The sequence below is a fragment of the Laccaria bicolor genome, genomic scaffold, assembly GCF_000143565.1.
Source record: "Laccaria bicolor S238N-H82 LACBIscaffold_2 genomic scaffold, whole genome shotgun sequence".
NCBI lineage: Eukaryota > Fungi > Basidiomycota > Agaricomycetes > Agaricales > Hydnangiaceae > Laccaria > Laccaria bicolor.
Genome location: NW_001889873.1, coordinates 829,507 through 843,291, shown reverse-complemented (window position 1 = coordinate 843,291; position 13,785 = coordinate 829,507). Strand labels below are relative to the sequence as shown.

At 49.5% G+C, this 13,785-nt stretch overlaps 5 protein-coding genes across 5 annotated transcripts; 2 read left to right on the top strand and 3 right to left on the bottom strand.

The window, feature by feature from the left end:
* Positions 1-1,249: 1,249 nt before the first annotated feature.
* Positions 1,250-2,149, bottom strand: LACBIDRAFT_305233 (uncharacterized protein; the record flags this gene model as incomplete). The annotated part of the gene is made up of 5 exons (XM_001874487.1): positions 1,250-1,272; positions 1,325-1,373; positions 1,435-1,476; positions 1,524-1,878; positions 1,944-2,149. The coding sequence occupies 5 exons, from the start codon at positions 2,147-2,149 to the stop codon at positions 1,250-1,252; spliced, it is 675 nt and encodes a 224-aa protein (XP_001874522.1).
* Positions 2,150-3,509: 1,360 nt separating this feature from the next.
* On the bottom strand, positions 3,510-4,415 carry LACBIDRAFT_305232 (uncharacterized protein; the record flags this gene model as incomplete). The annotated part of the gene is made up of 5 exons (XM_001874486.1): positions 3,510-3,550; positions 3,601-3,649; positions 3,703-3,744; positions 3,798-4,152; positions 4,210-4,415. 5 exons carry the CDS (start codon positions 4,413-4,415, stop codon positions 3,510-3,512), a joined length of 693 nt encoding a protein of 230 aa, XP_001874521.1.
* Positions 4,416-5,106: 691 nt separating this feature from the next.
* Positions 5,107-7,222, top strand: LACBIDRAFT_321666 (uncharacterized protein; the record flags this gene model as incomplete). The annotated part of the gene is made up of 9 exons (XM_001875064.1): positions 5,107-5,156; positions 5,319-5,324; positions 5,562-5,605; positions 5,656-5,979; positions 6,384-6,423; positions 6,469-6,613; positions 6,834-6,911; positions 6,996-7,105; positions 7,168-7,222. The coding sequence occupies 9 exons, from the start codon at positions 5,107-5,109 to the stop codon at positions 7,220-7,222; spliced, it is 852 nt and encodes a 283-aa protein (XP_001875099.1).
* Positions 7,223-7,933: 711 nt separating this feature from the next.
* On the top strand, positions 7,934-11,992 carry LACBIDRAFT_321665 (uncharacterized protein; the record flags this gene model as incomplete). The annotated part of the gene is made up of 6 exons (XM_001875063.1): positions 7,934-8,135; positions 8,237-8,471; positions 8,524-9,207; positions 9,261-10,400; positions 10,554-11,717; positions 11,971-11,992. 6 exons carry the CDS (start codon positions 7,934-7,936, stop codon positions 11,990-11,992), a joined length of 3,447 nt encoding a protein of 1,148 aa, XP_001875098.1.
* A 756-nt stretch (positions 11,993-12,748) lies between these two features.
* On the bottom strand, positions 12,749-13,670 carry LACBIDRAFT_321664 (uncharacterized protein; the record flags this gene model as incomplete). The annotated part of the gene is made up of 4 exons (XM_001874485.1): positions 12,749-12,787; positions 12,907-13,033; positions 13,311-13,381; positions 13,461-13,670. 4 exons carry the CDS (start codon positions 13,668-13,670, stop codon positions 12,749-12,751), a joined length of 447 nt encoding a protein of 148 aa, XP_001874520.1.
* Between the last annotated feature and the right edge of the window lie 115 nt (positions 13,671-13,785).

Sequence of the window (13,785 nt, the reverse complement as noted above, 5' to 3'; positions counted from 1 at the left end):
GACAATTGCACTCTCCTCAAATCCCCTGAAGTCGCCCGAGACTCATTCTATTCTGGACCATTCCGACTCAAAAGACATGCCATTCTTCCCGCCAATTACTCCTCCAAAACAGTAACTCGTTCTGCTGTAAAGTCCCCTATCCCTTTTGGATCGGCGTATACTTGACGGCTTATGGCAGTACCCGGGGAAGCGCTCTCAATTCCAAAATCGACCGACTCACTTAGAACTTACTTGAGCTGTAGATCCACCTGAGCACAGTTCGCGACCGTTGCCTTAATACGTACAACTCGCCAGGTCCCACTTTTCGCCACGTTATAACGGGTCGCTATTGTCTGTGGGCGTATGCTGAGACACCGAACATTATATCGGCTTCCTTTCTCATTTCCGTGCTAACGCGCTCCGGGAACCGCGGTAGCTACCCGGGCACTTCAAGCACCAAGCCCTATCTCTCGGATGAAGCGGTGCGAAAACGTGTGCTATGCAAGTGCGCCCACCAAGGCATGGGCTTTCGTCAGAAAGACCGAGCCTGAACACATTACGAAGAAACCACCCACAACGACTCACTGAAGCCCACATGCTAAATATTCGCTGTGTTCATCTGTCTATCTCGAGCGCCAACAATAAACGCTATTCAATTGCCATCCTTTATTGTCTTCCACGACTTGATATACCACTCAATTAGAGCTCCCTCCACGTCACTGAGCATTGGCCTGCAATCTTATTCAAGTGGATCGCTATTGTCACCAAATCATATTTGGACCATTCAATCAGGAAGGAGAGACATAAAAGACGAACGTCATTAGACGTCATTTGAACAGGAAAGCAAGCCAATTTTAGGCTAACCCGAGCACTCGCAGCGGTCTTTGCGACACGCCGACGCACTTTTTTTACCTTCTCACCTCTCAAAACGCGACGTCAACCGTATGTTAAAGATAGAATCTGTAATTGGTGTTAGCTGTGCAAGAAAACATACCGCCTTTACACAGACCGAATGCCGGTGATTTAGCGCCCAAAGTCCAAAGCCCAACATTGCGTCGTTGGAATTTGACGGTTACGATGTTCACACCCTTGAAAGACACCACAGCTTTACGAGCGTTATGAATGGCATCTCCAAAAATCGTTTGACTCGGAGGCTCAAGAGGTTGTGGGATAGTAACGATTGAAATGAACGGCCAGCGCAAAAAGACAAAATTTAAGAACGACCATTGAACTACGCAGTAGAAGCTAGGTGCGCCTCAGGCCTCAGGTATCACACAGTACTGCCATATAGCCCTAAATCGCTTGATTGTGAAAATGGTGAAACGGGATTGTGAGATTGACTTACAGTACTTCGACGTATACTTGACAGAAACAAGGGCTGAACCCGGGGTACACTGTGAAATTAAGAATGAGATAGCTGGCGCGTGTCAAAGTAAAATAAAAAAATGAACTAACGGAAGCGGGTGGTTGCCCACCTTGTGTGTCGGTTCGATATATCTAACGATAGATAAGATGTAGCTCAAATGACTTGAAATACGACGTACCTGGGTCGCCAAATCTCCAGAAACGGACTTGAGCTGCAACCAATCAACGTTTTCGTTCCCGTCGGGGGATGGGAGGTTTGCGACTATTGCAGCAAGAACCGTCGCCGCTGAATCGCCCTTGAAACACCCAAAAGCTCTAAAATCCCAGACAGGGCTGATGCCTGTACCAGATGGTGATGTAACGAAGTAATGGTCGCCCACTCTAGGAAGAGGCATTCCAGTAATGTCGCCTTCGCAGTCGTCATTCCCTGACGTAGCTTGCCACCGAGCAAAGGCTACATCTTGAATATCATCGAACATGGGTGATTTGACGAGACATGAGATATCAAAGAGTTGCCCGACAGCGCCAGCGCTCCTAATAAGAAATGAGTCTGCGATCCGGCCAATCAACTCGGACTCGAGTTGGACAAAAATGCTCACAAATATGTTCCATTCGTTGTACACGTATAGTTCTGAACACCGACTCCAAGTAAGACGAAGGATGGGGCGTCTGAAGGTTGGGCGAGCGCAGTTTGATTCGCAGGAAGTCCTATCTGCGCATGCTGGATGTCGCAGTTGCCGGAGGAGAATGGTGCAGCAAGAGCCGCCACGGCTAGCACGGCGGTGATAAAGAGTGAAGATGACATCGAGTCTGAAAGGCAAAAAAATAAAACTTGAAGGGACACCAAAGAAGAGGGAGGAAAGAAGAGAAAGATTGATTCAGACAACACATCGCTCATGTTTATCAATCAAAAGGTACTACCACCGCTGAGAATTGTACTCTGCATTGGCACAAATTCTCCGGATTAAAACCGAACAATGGAGTCTAAATAAGGTGTTCTCTGCGTCACTGTCGTGTTATCAGTGCAAGGTTAATAGCATTCGTACAACTTATCAGCTTACGAAGAACCACGAAGCATGTCGGAAGGAAAGGGGTCAGAGGGTGCTCAATAAAAGCCGAACGATGACCCTAGAGGGCCGAAAGGGTTGAAGCACAGGTAACGCTGCACGCATCGCTGGAATTGGATGAGCTTGCGTACTTCAGGGTTGAGTTTGATTCAAACCGAGGAGCCTGACAGCGCAAGGAGGGTGACCACTTTTTCCATGGTTAGGCCGTCCGTGAGGTAGATCGCTTGCAATTGGCAAAAGCGCAGCGTATTCGCTCAGCGCTCACCCGACGAGATGCTTATCTACTGGTGACATTCTGAACCTTCTACAGCATCGCAAAAATCAGTGGAATGAATCACGAAATTTTGGAATCTCAACGACGTGGACTCCTGGATCATCACGGGTGAGTCATCGAGGAAAGCGACGGCGGAGGATGTGTATTACCACACGTCGTCGCCTCCTTGCCACTGGGTCAACAGCTCCGGCACCCTCGCATTGATCCCTGTCCGAAAAGAAATAAGCCAAAGAAGGGTTGAAACTTGAAGACATTTTGAAAAAACTTGAGGATGCTGGAGTTGAAAAAAAATACTATTTTACTCACTTGTGCGATCCAGTCAGACTGATGGGCAAGTCGTTTTTGTATAATCGCCTGAAGGCTTATTCGAACTGATCACTGACAAAAGGAGCTTGTCACTCTCCGAATCATGTCTAGGCAGGCAGCAAGACCAGAGTAAGGTGGCCAATTCATCACTGGCAGTACTTAGTGCCCCATTCTTCACCCTGTTCTGTTCGAACTTCGAAAGGGCGACACCAGTCACACCACGGTGTAATCGGAGTGTTACCATCTAGAAATTTTGGTTTAGCGGTTGAAGGATGTATGCTTTTGGGTTACCGCGTTTGCCATTGACTGCGTGATGATCCTAAACGCCTGCGATGAACTTGGTCACCTCATTAGCTTCTGCGATGTTGCGACTGCTTTAACGGTTATGAAGGGCACGATGCTTCTCCAAAATATATCTCGTCTCAAAGTTTGTGAAATGATTAGGGTGAACGAGTAGAATAATTATGATCGACCAGCGCACAAACGTAATGTTAAAAGTGACGACCAATCTACACAGATCAAGGGTGCCCTGCAGGTACCACAGTACTGCCGAAGAGCCCTTGAAGAACGAATGAGCAGACTATAGATCCAGATTGTAGTCACACTCACAGTACTTGGATGTGTACTTGACGGAAACGAGGGCTGACCCTGGGGTACACTGAAAGATTCACGTAAGACAGCTGGAGCTCATTTTTAAAATGAAGCACTAACTGAAGCGGGTGGTTGCCCACTTCGCGTGTCGGTCCGGTATATCTGAGACACGCATAAATAAGATATTGTCAAATATCCCTTGAAGTAAGCCGTACCTGGGTCGCCAATCCCCCAGAAACGGATTTGAGCTGGAGCCAGTCAACGTTCTCGGAGCCGGCGGGGGACGGCAGGTTCGCAACCTTGGCAGCGAGAACCGTGGCATTCGCATTGCCTTTGAAACGGCCAAAAGCTCTAAAATCCCAGACGGGGCTGATACCTGTACCAGATGGTGATGTAACAAAATAGTGGTCGCCCATTCTGGTGAGAGGCATTCCAGAGACGGCAGATGCACAGTCGTCCTTTCCGCGCGTCATTTGCCATTTCAAAAAGGCTATGTCTTGGACATTATCAAACGCGGGTGACTTGACAAGGCATGAGATGTCGAAAAGTTGGGCTACCGCACCAGCGCTCCTAATGTCAAATGAGATTCGCGGCCCTAATCAGCCAAGCTAGACAGGCAGTGCTTACGCGTAGGTACCAGCCGCCGAACATGTGTAATTCTGAACACCTACTCCAAGCAAGACAAAGGATGGCGCGCCCGAAGGCTGGGCGAGTGCGGTTTGATTTGCAGGAAGTGTCATTTGCGCATGTGAGATGTCGCAGCTTCCAGGGATCAACGGTGCAGCAAGGGCTGCCACGGCAAGCATGGCAGTGACAAAGAATGAAGGCGACATCGAGTCTTGAGAAGGAGAAAGAGAATGTGAAGGCTACAGATGAAAAGAAAGGAAGAAAGTGTAATTCAGAACCATCTGCATGCCGTTCATTTATATAATCAACATACGAACGCCGCCCGCCGCCGCTGTGAACTGATCTGGAGTTTCTTGTCCTGAATTGAGCGACAGGCACATAATCACCAGCGCCTAACAAACAATGGCGGGAGTCTAAGTTTGAACTAGGAGTTTTCTTCTTTGTTGTGTCACTATGCTTTGTACACCTCCTCGACTTCATGAAGCATTGCAAAATCGCCAGAAACTTTCGAGCTTTGCCACCAGCTCAAAATTGGTTGACGACCAGGGCGAAACGCGGCGAAAATCAGAGGTTCAATCAACATGCCATTGAAGCCGGAATGATGTCCCTGTTGCACTTGAACAGAAAGTCGATAAGGAATGACTAATTTTCTTTGTGCAGGCTTTATAAACGACGCACCAGCCTTTCGATTCGGGACAACAATATAGAAACGCTGTTCGAACTTGGAAGACCTCGCGCGCTTCCAGTGTGCCGAAGAGCTCGATAACTGAACTCCAGGTTATGGTTGAATCTTCAAGGTCAAGATCATAGAAGCAACATTGAATGACGGTCAGATACAGGATCAGAGCCTCTTTAACGGCAGCATAAGGGCTGTTATTCTGGCCAACGTTCGTAACAATGAGGAGTGAGGTTCGGATTGGGTTCGGAGGAGCAACGGAACACCCCACGTGCGTATATTTGCACAGATTTGGCTGTGGCCTAATTGTAAGTACAGGTAAATACTCCTGCTGACGGCTCGCTCAGCGCTCTTGTCCCTGTGGGACTAAAAATCAGGCGAAGGGAAAATTAGGCGGACATTTGATTGTGAAATCTGTGATCTATACTTCAAGTTGCTAGTAAGTAACTTGTGGACTCAGAAGGCACCTCATCAAATCACATTGAATTCGTGTCCCAGGACCCACAGAGAATTAAAATTAAAACTTTGGCCTGCTATAAGCCAAAAATCTGGTCGTCATTATGCAATGAGAGTTTGGATTTTGCGGTAAAACTTGATTGGAATACTTGAAACCTTCATTTGACATGGGTGAAAAAGTATGTCTCTCAAACCAGGGCATCTACTTGGCCTCTCTTAGCCAAACTGTCAAATCCGTGTCTTCTGAGGTACTGAGAACGTACAGTGCGTCTAGGATTTTGATTTGAATTTTTTATGACTCTGATTGTCGACAGAGTTGACTCAGCCTAGCGCCAACGCTTGCGTTCAGCGCAGCACTATACTGGCGGCCACCCAGAACTGTTCACGTACAGGAATAGGAAGAAGCCACTCAGCGAATGACACGTTTACGCCCCGCATGCCCCGGACTCTTCTCAACCGATCACGAAACTCGAGGGAAACGATCACGGGAGGTGACTTGGTTGTAAGGCTGTCTCATACCTATCAAAAAGACATCACCCCTTCTGGATCCAACGTCTACTCTTTCTGGCAGTGTGCTTGTGCTTGTGCTCCGTCGCAGACGCCCGGGTCACGACATGCCCAAAAGACCGTTAGTGGGTGTAAGTGGGTCCTTGAATCGATTGAGTACCAGCTTTATTCAATGTTTGATATTTGAAAAATAAGACGCGCACCTTCACATAATATTATGTAGTCTCTTGTTTTTCGTAGGACATGTTTTCTTTTGGAAACACTGCCGTACAACTGCTGTAACTATGCCTCGAGGACGCAGGGCATCGGATCCAGAAATTTCGTGAACCAGCCAGATGGAGATCGTAGTCCGCAGGGTCGCCTAATTCGTTCATATGAAGATGAAGAGAGATGAAGAGCTGGCCTTCCCTGCACTACGTTTGGGTGACTGTCAAAATCTGTCAAGACTCAAGAGCATCGCGGGAAGGATCTAAAAGCTCCGAAAGCCCACCAACCCTTACTTTCCTCAACACAGAATCTATCTGACATTGATCAGCGCGAGAAACTGTGTTCAACAGGATCTTTGACGAAGGAAGGTTTAGCGCTTAGTGGTCTTCGGATCTTGTGTTGGTATTTTTTAGGGTCAAGGAATTAGACCACTTTGAGAGCATAACCGTTGAATTGGTAGCGCAGCGAGATAATCGTTATGATCAAGTACCTGCAAGTTCCGATGGTTTAATTCATCTCATACAAAAATTCGGATCACCCACTATTCACAACTCTGTCGTGAGTGAAGTGAAATTTGAGCAAGTCGTCGCCAGGCCTGCAACTTGCAAGTCCACACTAGTACTAGATCCAGCCACATTGATTGATTTGAATCATCAGAGCAACTTGCAATTGTCTATCTGTCGGTCACATCATATGATCATCATCTAACCATTTTTCGCTGGATTGTCGGAATGAACTAATCAAAGGTGTATCATCTCCGCTGTAATATTGAGACCAGCGGTGGGGAGGCGGTCGCCATGATGTCGTGCTAGGCACACCATCGGCCGTAGCCCGTAGGCCGTGGACTCCCGTGGGGGTGTGAACGCTAATTACCCCCACGCGAAACGGCGATAACGACTGAATGAGTGCAAGTGATAAGTATGTTTTGAACGTTGATTAGGGTGACAGGCCGCCGCCACCTCCATGCTCAGCATCGGTTTTACGCACCGGGGTGCCGTTGGGGTCAAGATGGGATGGCCTCGTCCCACCAGCGAAGCTGAGGAAAAGAAAGTGAGAAAGAGAGTAAATGAAGCAAGATACGTGGGTTATTTCAAACTGCCAAAATCACACAGCGGGGTGGATGTTCACGATCGAGACAAGAAGCAGGCTCCCTGGACGCACGCCTGAACAGCGATCACAGAATGAGTACACGTGGTCACGTCAAGAGAGAGAGCTGGATGCGGCGTGTGAGGCTAAGTAAAAAAAAAAAAATTCTGAGCGCGAGATGAGGATCAGGTGAGCGGTGGTACTGCGAGAGGCACAACTATCCAAGCTCGTATAAGCCAAATTGGAAGAGGTATTGATGAAGTGACCATGGAATGCAGCGCAGACAAGGTGAGTTCGAAAGAAGCCTCAATGTGGAGAGATCGCCGTTGATGCCAATGCATGTCAGGTGTTGGGGATCGGAAAAAAGAGTCTGTGCGAGACGAGGCGAGATGATGTATATAAATAATGGGAACTCAGCAAGGGTAGAGCCGCCGACCGTCGGGAATGGGTAGATTCCGTCGCAGGGTGCGAAATCAAATACTGGCGGGTGAAGATGAACGGACCGGAAGCAGTTGAAGCCTAAGGTTTAGGCGGGGTGATTGAACAGGCATGTGAAAATATATACAAAAGTAGAAGTAAGGAGGGTTGTTGAATGCGGAGATATGGGAGATTGAGTGCGGGGGGGTGAGAGAAAGTTGAGAGAAAGAGACGGGCGGAACAAGAGGAAGCAGGCAGTTGGCTGCAGTTGGACCACAGCTGGAGTGACGCTGAGTGAAGAACGTGCTAACGGAGTTTTAATCTGCAGTGCCGGCCCGAGCGATAGGATCGGAGCAGTCCCGTGTCACGGTGACAATGTGCCTGGTGTTGGCGTCACAGTTGAGGCGACCGACCAGCTGCCGACCAGTTTTGGTCTCTGACCTTCACGTCGCTGCTCGTGGCTGCTCTTTCCCCCCTGCTCTCGTCGCTGTTCTCGCCGTTGCCGCTCGTCGTTGTTTACGTCGCCAACGACATTATCAGTGCCATCTTACACACTATTTCATTTCATCCCAACACTGTAAACTTATCCTCGATCAAACCGCGAATTACCCTATTAACCGACCTAATTCTTCGCCCTGTCCCTCTCCCAGATGGCAAACTACCTCCCTGTTCTTCTAGTCTCAGTCTCAACCAACGCCGTACCAGACGACTCGTCGCTCTCTACCCTCCCCCGTGGCCAGGTCGACTACCTTTCCCATGACTGGGAGGAAGAGGACGTATGGCGTTCATGGCGAAATATGACCCGTCAGAAAAATGAGATTGCAAACGGCGTTCGTCTGGAGAATGCTTCTTGGAGAACGTGGTGGAAGCAAAGAAACAAACTCAAGACGGTGACACCAGAGACACTAAATTGGTCTGTGTCATTGCCCTAACTAATTCAGCTTTACGTCTTACTCTCTTTCAAGGTTGAAAGACTCGGATGTGACCTGGCTGTATGGTCCTCTTCACACCGCCGTTGACTGGACACCACCCCCGAAACCCGATTCAGTTCCAGACAGTGTCGAATCATCAAATCCTGCTTCTGCGCATGATCGTCTCGACCTCTCCTCTCATAAACCTCGGAAAACTATCCTCAAATACCGTAGCATTAGCGAACTCCTTACCAGTGACCTCCCTACATCCCCCGTCTTTAGCCCCGCTGAATCCGACGACGAGGAAGACCGCTCAAACATTCAGCCGGATCTTCGACTTCTCTCCCAGGATCAGTTCAAGTCCCACAAACGACCGTCACTGATGCATACCAAGAGCGACACCCATATCAGCCGATGGGGCCCTAGCCGCGCCTTCCGGAAAGACTCTCCGCCCCGCCTCGACCCTCCAGTCGCTCTGCCGGTCGGATCCCCTCACAAGTCAATATATTTTCCAAGTTCCGTCCGCGCTTCACATTCCCAGGACTCGAATTCCAGTGCTGGGGGAAGTGCAGGTAGTACTGAACGAACTCAGCAGAAGAAAAAGCATATCAGCTTTAATACCTTTGTAGAACAATGCATTGCCATCGAAAAGCCGAAAAAGAGCAGTTCGGGCTTATTTTTAGGACAGAAAGAGGGTATGTGGGCTGGCGGTCGTCGTGGCTGGGACGAGGATAACGGGTATTTACTTATTTTCTTCCCTTTTTTGATCTAGTACTTAAATGATCTTTCAGGTACGATGAGGATGAGGAGGACTCAGCGGGCGAAGACGATACTGAGATTGAGGCTCCTTGGGACATTCGTCCTCTTCATGGCAGTGCGGTTGGCAGCGATTCAGATTCACCTTACGAAGAGGAGGAGGAGGAAGATGATGGTATCATTGAAATGCGACCCACATCACATCGTCATACCCCCAAGAAGCAAGGACCGCGATCCCATTCAAAAGTATCCACGACGTCCTCATCATCCTCCGCTTCAACCACATCAGCGTCTACGTCATCATCATCTCCTTCCCGGGGTGACGATCTTAATTCGACGTCTACGTCACGCAATCCTGGTCTCGCCTCGCGTCATGCAAGCTCAACTACACACAAACCATCGCGGCGGGCACCACCGCTCATCCGAAGGGCATCAGACATTCATGTCACCATTGCCCCCATTGCACCTACGATGTTAAAGACAACGGGAGCGTGGGAGGAGGGGTTTGGAGATGAAGGTGCGAATAGTGATGACGGCCTTGCAATTTGGAGTGAGCGTATGTGGGGGTATAGCGACGGGAAAGGAAAGCGGAGGGGGAGTGCTTCTGAAGAGCAAATATCCGATGGGACGCCTGTCGAGCTGGTTTACGTGCCGCCGTTTGGGAGCAATTATAGCCTTGGGATGGGCGTGGAGGAGGAGGATGAGGAAGTGTATGGTGGTGAAGACGGCTACGAAGAGGAGGAGGAGGATGATGATGTCGTTACCTTTGGGAGGATGAAGTTTAACAAGGATGCAAAAGTTGAGAATGATAAGACGGAGGTCGATCGCGAGACTGTGCTGAATACTGGCTTTGGTGACTACGCAGACGGTGGGCACGGTGCAGCGGCCAGTCTGCCGATCCCTATCTTGGACAACCCATCATCCCGCTCTTCGTTATCTCACAGGACTTATATGCATGGGCCACAATCCAGTCATGTATCATCGGTGCCCACCGTTGTTGTGGATCAAGGACGGAGGGGCAGAACTGTGCAGCACGTCCCGGATGCGTATGACTTCTTCAGCGGGCCAGATCTGGGTGAGGAGTACACCGGTATGCGGAAGGGGCTCAGAGGATATCCGAAAGGAACCGGTGGTCGTGCAGCAATTGATAGAGAAGCACCATCAACGAGCCCAAGGTCAGCTTCAACAGCACTTGTAGAAGGAGAACGAGAAAATCGTTCTCTGCCGAGAGAATCACGCTCTCGTTCCCGATCTAGATCGCATTCCCGAACCCCCTCGCCTGCCCTTCTTTCATCCACTCCCAAACCTCCTCATCAACCGTCCTGTAGCCCTCTGACGCTGGAGATCCCCATCCATGCATCAAACGCGTTACGCACCCCTGTTGTGGCCCCAACACAAGCTCCAGATCTCGAACGTCGCAGCTCATCCCTTTCGCCATCATCCGCCCCTGCTCAGACGTCTTCGTTACTCTCTCCCCCTCCTCGTGGTCGATCATACCAGGATCTCGCTCAACCCAATCGATCACAATCAAGAGGGCGGTCGAGTACACGGACGCCCACTTCAGCTTCGTCTTCATGGGACAGGGATCGGGCGGGTGGACCGGGGAACAGCAGTACAAGTCCTATTGGCAACTTATCCCCGGACATGGGAATAGTAGGCACAATTGGTGTCGCATATGCTGGAGGAAGGGTTGACAGGGAGAAGTTGGTTGGTGAGAGAGAGAGAGATCAAAGGGGAAGAGGGGACGAGCCAAGGGGAAATGACAGCGGGCGACGAGGTCGGGATCGAACAACTGGCAAGAGGCTCAGTGCTAGTGTCAGTGTCAGTCCAGAGCCACCGCGTTCAATCCCTCCTGCGGAGGAGGCTTCTTCTCCCATTCTGGGAAATGGGAGAACAACAGTTGCGCCGCCGATGGAAGCCAGTTTTTCATCGACGTCCTCGTCAACGTCTACCAGCAGCTCACAGACTGTTGTTGGAGACAGCGAGCGGAGGCTGAAGGAGGAACAGCACCTAAGGAGAGCAGAGGAAGAACATAGGAGGACGACACATCCCACCCCTTCGAATTCGCCCATCTTTGAGATGCTCATGCCACCTGTCGGACTGGTCCCTACTGTTGGGTTACCGCCCTCGGCTTCAACAGCTAGTGTAGGGTCGTCTTCGAGATCCAGTGGTTCTGGATCAACGCCTACCGCGGCAGCCGTGTCGCCAACGCGAACCTCTCCACCCCCTCCCCATTCACATCATGTCCGGTCATCATCCGTATCATCCACCGCTTCCTCCACACCAACGAAAGCGAAACCCCCGCCACTGATACCCTCGCCGTCTCCGTCACTTCCCAGCACATCGTATGTCAGCCCAGTGAGCCCCAAAGCATTGTTGACCCCACCCGTTTCTTTGGAGGGAGGGTCGACAATAGTAGATAAGGCTGTGGGCATGGTTTCGTCTGCTGGTGCTTTCTTCGGGTTATGGCACCCTAATATTGGCGGTAACGCGTGAGTCACGTCTGCTCGTATCATTATCTTTCCATCTTTTCTTTTTTTGCTCTGTTACGCATCCCGATTTCCAGGACTGTGCACCACTTTTTTCTTTCTTGTACTCTTGCATCTCTTACATGCATCATGGATTCGTCTTACATTTACCTATCCCCTCAGCTTACAACGTACCTGGTCTGTCCAATATCGCTGCTGTTGTTGCTTCACCTATATTTAATTGCCATTGTAACGCTGTACATGTTGTGTACTTCAGTCCAGATATAGAACGACGATGAAACCAACTCTTTAAGCCATTGCTCTTGAGTGTGCCCAGATGTTCCACCGAAAAAAAACGTGTACGTACGTACGTGTATCTCGGTGTGCTCCACCACTTTTCTTGCAAAGCGAAACGTGTCAATAAAATGAATTCGACTATTGAGCCCCGTGTACATGTTGATCAAAAGGGCCGGCTAAGTGATGGTCATCGCGGTGAATTATACCATGGAATCGTGTGGGTGAGGTACGAGGAAGACGCAAGGTACTAGTAGTCTTGGTGGAACTCTTCACCGATTACTGCTCGCATTCCCCGGGAATCCTTCGAGTCAAAAATTGTAGATTTTGTTTGAGTTTTCAGTACATAGCACGTTGAGCTGGTGTGGGCAGTCAACTAATAGTCAAGGGCAATGAACCGTTCAGGAGTCGTCCATGCCCTAAGAATAGATTCCTCACCAGTTGGTACCGTACGGAACGTTCCGCTCTTGTTCCGCTCCATCATGAGAACGAAGAAGCTAATAATAGATTCTTCACGGTAGTTTTTGCGGGCGCGTCCGTCATGAGTTTTTCACGAGTCCTTTGCGGAATGAAGATAGTCCATATCGAGGCTCCTTATTAGAGGCGTGGTATGCATAGTACGCTAACAAGTAGCAACTGGTCATGAATATGCTGGTGATTTTTCACCAGGACGAGGTCTGGGCGGCCCTAGGTCCGTGGTTTTATTCTCTTGCTCTTGGGTCGCCTGCGTGAATGAATAATGTCGCGAACTCAGCGGTTGCTCAGCTTGGGCTTCTATCCTGGCCAGGCGTAATCGCATGCTGTAAAGGAAGACCAGGTTTATCAAATCAACCACAATGGCGATGGCCGTCAGCCAAATCTAAAATACGTACAAGAGTCAGTTCGCGGCAGATTGAATTTATACGGTTTCGGAACTTACGGTGCCACCCCATGAGAACTGTAGACTCTCATTTGAAGAATCACTGATTGCATACACCCTCGCATTGGCTACAGCCACCACGCTGATTTGCAGCATCAAAGATATGAGGCAAAGGAGGGTGGATATGCTGGAGGAAACAAAGACCAATGTCACAGTGTTGATGTTTGCCTTCCTTGAAAAACATATCTTTGCTTGGAGGATGCAGCTTAGGAAAGTTATGACAGTGGCTAACAGACAGGATTAGTGAAATGTCAGGAATTGAGGTTCAATGGTGATTTGCCTATTGGAAAAATGACAAGACTAGAGGTGTGAGATTTGGAAAGGACACTATCCAAAGGTGGTGTTTGTCTGTTTGACGGGTGAGGGAAATGAGGGAAAGAAAGAGCTAGAGAATTTGGACATACAGCACATTGGCGACAGCGCTATTCAAGACAAAGCCTACGATAGGCTTTGAACAACCTCCTCCTGGGGTGGCCTCAATAAGGATAGAACTAGATAATGGACGATTGGAATAGCTAACGAGGAAAAGTAGTGCATTCGACTCGCCTCCTTACTGGTACCACACAATAACCCCATAAGCCGACATCGACGTATCTTCTGATGCCATTAACGTTGGAGGTGAGGCGAAACATCTTGACGCTGCTCAGGATTGGCGCAGAAATGCTTGTTATTACCATCAGTAGCGTTCCGATAGCGAGAAGTATAACAACGGCAAGATTCGGGTAGGCCTGCCCCTTAATGGCAGCTGCGTCCAGGCTGCTCATGATGTTGACGTTGTTGAGGTGGGTGGGACGAGCGAGTTTAATGGTGGGGCGAGAACCACGGCCACTTTGAGCTCATGCTCAGTCAGCTGCTGCTCTAATAATAAGAGCCTAACCA